The following is a 9795-nucleotide window of genomic DNA, read 5'->3' on the forward strand; positions in this document are numbered from 1 at the left end:
AAAAGACTTTGTCCGAAACTTCAACAAAACTGGACAGCCCCTACACCTTCCTGCAGAAAATAAATGATCTAATCTACCGCATCCAGTTTTCAACTAGAAGTAAACTTAAAGTTCATATCAAGAGATTAGCTCCATTAGGTTTTTGATAGATCAGTTATTCGAGGTGAATAACTATAAAGGAGGGAGCAGTGTTGCCACAATTCCGTTAGATTTGTTCTATATGGAAAGGGTCCCCTGACGAAAGAGAAGAATTATTAAAGATATCTAGAATTTTCAAGATGTTATCTAAAAATCCCGAAATGTCTAGTAATGTCTGTAATGTCAGAAAATGTATATAAACAGAGAAAGTTGACAGTTACAATACAAAAGTAGTATTTGGAAGTTTATGGTTGTCATTGTATTAAGTATTGTAATATTGTTGGTGTTGAATAAAGTTATTATAAAAAGTGAAAAGGTGAAATGTTATAAATTTTTTTTTTTGGCTTTATGCCTGTGCAGGCCATAAAGTATTTTATGCCCACACGGGCATAAAGTATACTATTATATATAGTTGATAACTACATAAGCAATAAAACATAATATACAATACAATAATGACTAGTATGACATAAAAAATATAATATATATAGTGTACGATTTATGTAAAATTAATAAAATAATATTGAAACAGACAACTTATGACAATTCAGCAGTAAAAATATTTTTTCACACCTCCCTAAGATCTCTAATTATCTGTTGTTTATATATTTCGTTTATTTTCAACTTTTCTTTTTACTACATTCTACTCCATCGCAAAATATGTTATTATTTTCTCTAACGATGTCTAATTATTTGTTATGAAAATATTTCGTATCCTTTAAATAATAATTTCTAAAATTGAACGTTAGGTGTATACTTTTTTAATACAAATTTTTGAATGCATTTTTAATTAATTTTAATTTAAGTGAATATTTGGCACAGAAAAAAATAAACGAAAGTCAGTACTGAACAGTTATTTGTCAAATACCCAAATATTTTTATAATTGTCAAAAATGCCTATATATAGAAAAATATTCAAACATCGGATTTATAATGAGTTTACCTCATATTGCTACGGCAAATCTGTATAAATTGATGAGTAAGGATATTTATTCTATTTCCGAATAGATTATAAAAATCTAAATTTCTAACCTAGCCATTTATATTCACATCTCAGACCAATTAAAATTTTCATCAATGTTTTAGTTTTGGAAATTAATTTTCAGTGTATCTTATAGAATGTAAAAAAATGTATGATTTAAAATAAAATGTAAAAATATTTACCAACTCCCTCTAGTCTCTTTAAAGTATGACCAACTTTTAAATAAATTACTCCTAGTAGGTAATACAACGGGATCAATACAAGCGATGGAATTATCATCCATGGAGATACTATAAAAACCATTACAAAAATACCACACGTTACCAGTGCAATTTGTATTGCGTCAATCATAAGACGTGGTAAAAGTTCATCTACAACTCCCATATCTTTTGAAAATCTATTGAGAATTCTACCTACAATTTTAGAAAAATTAAATATAAATCTGTAAAGACAAAATAATATTATAAGTGTATAACAGTAACTTCTGTCAATCGTGGTATTTTATGAGGTATTCTTTTCTATTCCGGAAGTTGGCTGTTATAAACCGGTCGTACTCAAGCTAATACTTGGTTTATCTTAAGATCAAACGAACTTACCTGAAGTTCGATCTTAATTATATGAGGCCTCATCGAAATAAATAAATAAATTGTAGTACCTCCGCCTCTGGTTAATTACTCACACTTTAAAGTATAAACAACCACTCAAAACCTCTTCCCATCGTCTACGAGCCATACCCTTCAGTCTATTTAAAAGTTGTTGTTGCAACATATTATGGGCATTTTTCCAAAATGTAACGGTGGGTTGGGACTTATTTATTTCGATGAGGCCTCATATAATCAAGATCGAACTTCAGGTAAGTTCGTTTGATCTTAAGATTACATTCGGCTTTATCTCATAAATAAATAAATTGTAGATGTTTAAAGTCGTTGCAACAACTTTATTATAATAATGCCCAATATTATTATATGTTCCTAAAATGTAAAGTCCGTAAAAATGCCCTGAGGCAATTAAACTAAATGTGTATTCTAAAATCCTTACAAATATTATAGTACTTAACATAAATTAGGTTCTTTTTACATATTTAAAATTGTATTGCAAATTCTTTATTAAAAAACTAAGGGCCTATTGTAAAATTTTGCAAGTTTCTTAGAATTTTTCGTCCCAGCTGCCGCCAACTTATAGTGTCAAAACTGACTAATTTCCTAGCTGCCGCAGATGTTGCGGCGTGGCGTGTGCTATGTTCTTTAAACTGACTTATTTCCAGGCCACTCTGTTGTAGAATAAATTTGATCCATCTACCAATGGTTTGTGGAGTGGCCTTATGAAAAGGTTTCTTATGAGTCAGTAATAAAGCTCTGGATGATCCTCTTAAATCTTTTGTCTTTTCCAAATGATTGTTTCAATGTTAAATATTTATGACGTTCAAATAATTTTTGTGTGTAAAAAATCAAATTTTATAGCCGGGCCAGCAGATACAAAAGTTCCCAAAAATTTTTCAAATTTTCTAGTTTTACACTCCGGTAGTTGCAAAAAGTATTAAGCGTTTTTAGAATCAATTTTTTGCTGTTAGGTAATGTTACTGTCAAATCATTTGAGTCAAAAGTAAACCCCAAATATGTGCACACATTTGTAGGAGTAATTTTGCTTTTAGTATGATTAATCAAAAACCTAAATGTGTTAGTATTTCTACAGTTAATTTTACATTATGTTCACACTCTTTATATGATTTCCCTAGAATCAGAAAATGATCCAAATATATTGTTAAAAGATCCCCTTTTCTCTTAGAATTCCTACAATAGGTTTTAATACCTTTGTAAACATTCTAGGTGCACAACTTAAACCAAAAGGCAAAACAGTTGTATTCGTATAAAGTGCCATTAAATAAAAAAAATCTTAATTATTTACGATGAAATGTTTGTATCGGTATTAAATGGTAAGCATCTTTTAAATCAATTTTGACATCAACAACCTTGAGATATAAGTATGACCACTTTATTGTCTTCTATCTTAAAATGTACATTTCCAACAATTTTATTAAAATTTTTAAGGTATAAAATAAGACGGTATGATCCATCTGATTTTGGAATTGCAAAAACCTTGGAAATATACTGATCATCACTATGATTAACATTAGATATTGCACCACTAAGCATTAATTTGTTTAGGTTTGTAATAATTTTTACTTCTTTAGTTGACCGTTTATCTTCAGACGCTACAACTGTTTGTTTTGTTTTCTTTGCAAGTGGGATAACCTAATCTCTTATGTATGTTAATACCTTTTTGTTGCCCTGATTTCTCTAATTCTTTCGCCGTCTTGACCTTATTGTCAAGATCATTACCAAAAAGTGATTCAGTGATTGGTGTATCCTTATCCCGTATTTCTTTATTTAAATTAATGGCTATTATTTCTCTTCGCGATGCTGACTCTGAATAATGAATGTTTGTCAATAAGCGGCTGGCATCGCTAAGTAGTTTATTATACTCTTTATTTCCTTCTTTCCTTTTCACCAAGCATGTTTGTGAAAGCTATTCCTATAGCTGTCATACCAGCATCAATTTATTGCTGGAGCAGTACCAAACGAGCATCTTTGCGAAGTGTGGAGTCACTTACTGTTTTTACTTCCGGATTTATATTTAGAGGAGCCACAAGCTTGCAGATATCTTCTTCTAGTCCGGAAGTTAAAACATGAGCCCATCGAGCGGCAATAATCTGTTTGTATGGAGCTTGCAACTGATACTTTTACTTTATTATCATCACCCAGAATTGATAAAATGTTTTCTTGCAATCCAAAAGGCACTACATTCTGTCTGGCCTGAAATCTATTTATTTCAAACCATATGCTTAAGTTTGTCACTACAAACTGTAGTTAGGTATTATTAACAAATTTTGTTATCCCAACAAATATTTTGTCCTGAATATTTGTCATCACTAGACTTCGGCAAATATGCAAATAAAAATGTAGAAAATATGCGCATAAATATGCACGTGTTTACCCGAAAATATGCAAATATTTTACAAAATATGCATACAAATAAATAAAAAAATCGTAAAATAGTAACAATTTTATTTAAAAAAAAAAGTGTACATAACTAAATATTTCCTACTATTCATTAAGATTTACATTTATTTTAAGTAACTACATCATTTTTAAGTATGAATAAACTTATTTAGAATTATGGTAACAATAAATGACCAAGTGGTGTTCAAAATTTTCTAACAAAAACTTGTGGCTTCTGTCTGAGTACATATATTTATATATGGAAAAACTTCGTTCAACATCAACTGATGTAACGGGAGCATTTTTTAAACTAACCAAAACATTTGGTTCTAAATTAATTGTTTCCGAAATATTTCCAGCTAGAACACTGACTACTTCAGAAAGAATATGGTAACCTTTATTTTTTTCCATAGTAGCTTCAAATTTTTTTAAAATATCTTTTCCAATATTACCTCTAACGTTCCGACAACATGACGCAAATTCTTTTATTAATGCTGTACTTTCGAACAATGACAGTTTTGGTGATTCTAACTGAGCAATTGTTTTTTGAACAAAACTAAAATTTGATTTTATAAATGAAAGTTCTTGTTGAAGCAAGTTACTCTGAAAAGTTTGTTTAGAATCCAAAAGAGATTGGGAACTTTCATCTGTTAACGTATCAATTATGTTCTTTATTTTAACAAAATGATCTGCATAAAAATTAGCTGCTTCTAACCATGTTCCCCATCGCGTTAAAATAGGTTGTGGTGGAAGAGGAATGTTAGGTAGCATTTCTTTATAAAGTTGAATTCTTATAGGAGATTTAAGAAATACTTTTTTGACACTGGATATCATGGTATTTACAAGAGGAAACTTTTTTCGTATCTCCTCTGCAACTCTGTTTATTCCATGCGCTACACAAGTAACATGTATTAAATCTGGGAAAAATATTTTTAAATTTTGTCCTGCTTTCACCATATAAGGAGCAGCATCTGATAAAATAAGCAGTAATTTATTAGAAGGAATAGTTGTCGGAAGAAAAAAAGTTGCTAATGTTTCTTGTATAAAACGCGAAATTGTTAAAGCATTTGTTTTCTCAAGTTGCTGGCATGAAATAAGATGAGATTTTGGTAAGGTATCTTCTTTAAGAACACCAATCAATAAATGAGCAATATACTTTCCTGAGGAATCAGTGGTTTCGTCTACAGATATGTAAAAATAATTATCTGCAATTTCTTTCTTAATATTAATTAACACCGACGAGTATAGCCCGTTCACATTATTTCTTCTTAGAGACCGATCACTTGGAACATTAAGTTTGCAATATTTTTTTAGAAACGAACTAATATTTACATTTGCTAATTTTGAAAGCGGTATGTTTGCAGACACTATTTTTCCTATTTTTCCTTTTTTTGCAATGTGTGAAGCAGTTCTCACATGTTGGTCTATCTGAAATTTCTTCTCACATGCTATCTATAAATAAAAATAAAAACCTTTATTTTAACCCAACCTTTAAAATATAAAAATATACAAGGTGTTTTTGGTTAATCAAATAACTGGTTTGAAAAAAAAACACTCGCTAAGTGTTTTAAATGCAGTATTAATCCACAAATTATTTTTGTTACTAACCATTAGTACATCATATAATATATAATAGTCTCCCGTTTTATATACCGCTGTCGCGGCTTTGGGAGTATAGCAGGGTAGTCTGCTATATCTAGGGCCTACGGTATACAAGGAAGGTAACATGGCCAGTGCTACGCTTCAACCATCTATTATTACCCCTGGTTTTACCCAAGGTACTCATTTTTATTCAGGCTGAGTCGACCTGGGGCCTATAGACATTTTTAAAATGTCTAGATGTTTTTGCCGGCGGTGGGATTCGAACCCCGGACCACCGGCTTGCGAGTCAAGCATCCTAAAGCTTGCGCTACGCAGGCCCCCTAGTACATCATATAACTTATTTTAAAATTCAACAAAAGTTTTTTTTTGTCAATTCAATTACAATAAAAATAATTGTGTTTTAGAATAGCTGACTTCATAAAAAAAAGTAAAGGTGAAAAATTTTTCTAAATACACACCATTGTATTGTACCATGGACAATTTTTTCTCACTAAAGGAAGCTATTTTTCATTTAAAAACAACCTACGAGTACTAAATTTCAAGTAAATACGTTTATTGGTTTTAAAGTTATTGTTGTTATTAACTAAAAGAATTTAATTTTTTTTAATTTTAACACCCTGTATCTCGAAAAGTAAATAAGTTTGGCCCCTCATTAACTATATCGTTTTGTTCAATTTTTCGAGAAGTATCTACAGTCAAACGTTGTAAGTGTCATTTGGAAACACCCTGTATGTATGAAATATTAGATATTTATTAGAAAATATTAGATACTTACAATTTTGCCACAGACTGAACAGTAGATTTTTCCCATATCCATAGACAGCTCTTTATAAGGTTTAATCCAAGTTGAAGCACTGGTTGTTTTAGGCATTATAAAATCACAATCTTCCTTTTTGTTACGCACAACGAGTGTTTACGCTTTGAATATCAAAACAAAAATGATTTACAAATCTGAGCATCAAATTAGAAATGTTTAGGTACCTAATTCAATAAACTGGGAGATTTTGGAAAATCCCTAAATTAGGAACAAAACTATTAGCCGTTTACCTGCTGTTAAGATACAATAAATTGTAGATAGATTTGGGGATTAGATCATAAAATGCATATGAGCGAACCCTTAGCGATTATCCAATAACTGAATGCCTCAGTGACCGAGACTTTCTAAGAATGTTGAGGGCTACTTAAATTGATCTTCTTTGAAATTGTAAATGTTTTGTACCTGTAGAGATTACGTACTGAGATCATTTCTTGATTAAAATGACTACAAAATTTTATACAAGAATTGAAATAAATTGGTATGTTTAAAAATTTTCAAATACAGTATAAAAATCTGAACTTTAATGCACTTTATGCAAACTTTTATACAAATATGCCAAAATATGAAATATTTGCATAAAATATGCACAATATGCAATATGCATATTTGCCGAAGTCTAGTCATCACAAACAAATATTTCTTCTGCATAATTTTTTTGGACTTTTTTAAAAAATTTATAAAGTATTCCAATATTGTTAGTATTCGTCAGCACAGACAAATGTTAATTGTGAATATTTCGGTCAGGTGTCAACACTAACACCTATAATAGGTAAGTTTATTTGTTATTCTTAATAACAATTTTTTATTTACACATGTGATAATATTATATATATGGTATTACCAACTATATTATTGACGATATTTGTCATCACAAACAAATATTTACTTGGATACTTTCCAAAGTGAAAGAAGAAAAAATGAAAAAAATTTATTAAGTATTCCAGTATTGTTAGTATTCGTCATCACAGACAAATGTTAATTGTAAATAATTGTGAATACACATGTGATAATATTATATAATTACCAACTATGTTATTGACGATATTTGTCATTACAAACAAATATTTACTTGGATACTTTCCAAAGTGAAAGAAGAAAAAATGAAAAAATTTATTAAGTATTCCAGTATTGTTAGTATTCGTCATCACAAACAAATGTTAATTGTGAATATTTCGGTCAGGTGTCAACACAAACACCTATAGTAGGTAAGTTTATTTGTTATTCTTAATAACAATTTTTTATTTACAGATGTGATAATATTATATATAATACACTGTTTTACCAACTATATTATTGACGATATTTGTCATCACAAACAAATATTTACTTGGATACTTTCCAAAGTGAACGAAGAAAAAATGAAAAAATTTATAAAGTATTCCAATATTGTTAGTATTCGTCATCACAGACAAATGTTAATTGTGAATATTTTGGTCAGGTGCCAACTCAAACACCTATAGTAGGTAAGTTTATTTGGTATTCTTAATAAAACATTTTTATTTACACATGTGATAATATTATACACACGGTATTAACAACTATATTATTGACGATGTTTGTCATCACAAACAAATATTTATTTGTATAATTTTCAAAGAGAAATAAGAAAAAATGAAAATTTTTATTAAGTATTCCAATATTGTTAATATTCGTCATCACAGACAAATATTAATTGTCAGCATTTCGGTCAGGTGTCAACACAAACACCTATAGAAGGTAAGTTTATTTGGTATGCTTAATAACAATTTTTTATTTACCCATGTGATAATATTATATACACAGTATTAACACTATATTATTGACGATATTTGTCATCACAAACAAATATTTATTTGCATAATTTCCGAAGTGAAAGAAGAAAAAATGAAAAATTTTTCAAGTATTCCAATATTGTTAATATTCGTCATCACAGACAAATATTAATTGTGAATATTTCGGTCAGGTGTCAACCCTGCAATAATATTTATTACCACCTACCTTATGTACTAGTATATTTTTATCTTGATTCTCCCCTGAGACAACAATTTGAACCAACACTTGAAACACTTACATCGTTCTCATTATCTGAAATTTCTGCTTGGGTATCACTTTCCAAGCTCGGTGCTGAGAATTTTGATATGATGAATGACGCCGTGAACGATTTTTAATTAAATCCAATCTCTTTTCGAGGCTCCTTACAATTTTGTATATTTCTGCGATCTAATGATCGAATTATTTTTTGTTTTTCCCCTATTTAGACATTATTTTCCTGTAATTCGTTGCCGAATTAATTTTACGCGATGTGTGGTGTTAGCAATCATCACAGAAACGAAGACTGAAGGATATATGCCGTAGACGATGGGAAGAGGTTTCGAGTGGTTGTTTATACTTTAAAGTATGAGTAATTAGCCAGAGGCGGAGGTACTACAATTTATTTATTTATGAGATGAGGCCGAATATAATTATATATATATATATATATATATATATATATATATATATATATTTAGGTACATATAAAACAAACTTTAGGAATAATCGAAACGATCGAAAATATCTAACAAAACAAGACAATAAAAGTAAAAATAGAAGAAGAACTAACCGACGATATTAACGCTGGCAATGAGATAAGACAGGGAGATTCCCTGAGTCCTCTATTGTTCAAGCTGATTATGGATGAAATAATCAAAAGTGTAAGAACTAAAAAGGATACCAAATGAGAGAAAAACAACTTAACATAATCTGCTATACAGACGATGCAATACTACTCTCTCAAAGTAAAGATGATTTACAACGTATGCTGCACCAATTTAATATAACTGCCAGAAAATTATAATAGATTAATTTCCCCAAAATAGACAAAATGCATTTACTAAGATGTAAATTGGAGCTGAAAGGTCAGATAATAGGACAAGTGAAAATCAGGTCAACAATTACATACTCAGCAGAAACACGAGTTGAAGTATCGATATACGACGTAGATACAAGGTGGAGAACATTAAGAACTGGGTAAGAAATCGAAGAGTAGAATGAAACGATCATATCAGCCGAATGACAACAAATAGAGTAGTAAAGACGGCAAGAGACGGTTCTCCAATAAGAAGACGATCAGTAGGAAGGCTATGAAAACGATGGAACGTTTTCGTAGTCTTCCTACTGATAATTTGTTTCTAGTCATCATACATTTAGTCTAAGCAGGTTTAAATTAAAAACTGCATAAAAAATAACTAACAACTTTAACGCTTTCAGGAGACGGGTTTGCTAACCAGACGACCTGG

General features: G+C 29.9%; 1 protein-coding gene across 3 annotated transcripts in view; it reads right to left on the minus strand.

Moving 5' to 3' along the window:
- Window positions 1-9795, minus strand: part of LOC140447686 (ATP-binding cassette sub-family C member 4-like) — a 188556-nt gene that overhangs the window by 48540 nt on the left and 130221 nt on the right. For all 3 annotated transcript variants that reach the window (XM_072540482.1, XM_072540481.1, XM_072540483.1), the window contains one exon: window positions 1303-1533. In XM_072540482.1, coding sequence (XP_072396583.1) covers window positions 1303-1533 — 231 coding nt within the window. The remainder of the gene's footprint in view (window positions 1-1302; window positions 1534-9795) is intronic.

Source organism: Diabrotica undecimpunctata, chromosome 8 (assembly GCF_040954645.1).
Source record: "Diabrotica undecimpunctata isolate CICGRU chromosome 8, icDiaUnde3, whole genome shotgun sequence".
Classification (NCBI taxonomy): Eukaryota; Metazoa; Arthropoda; class Insecta; order Coleoptera; family Chrysomelidae; genus Diabrotica; species Diabrotica undecimpunctata.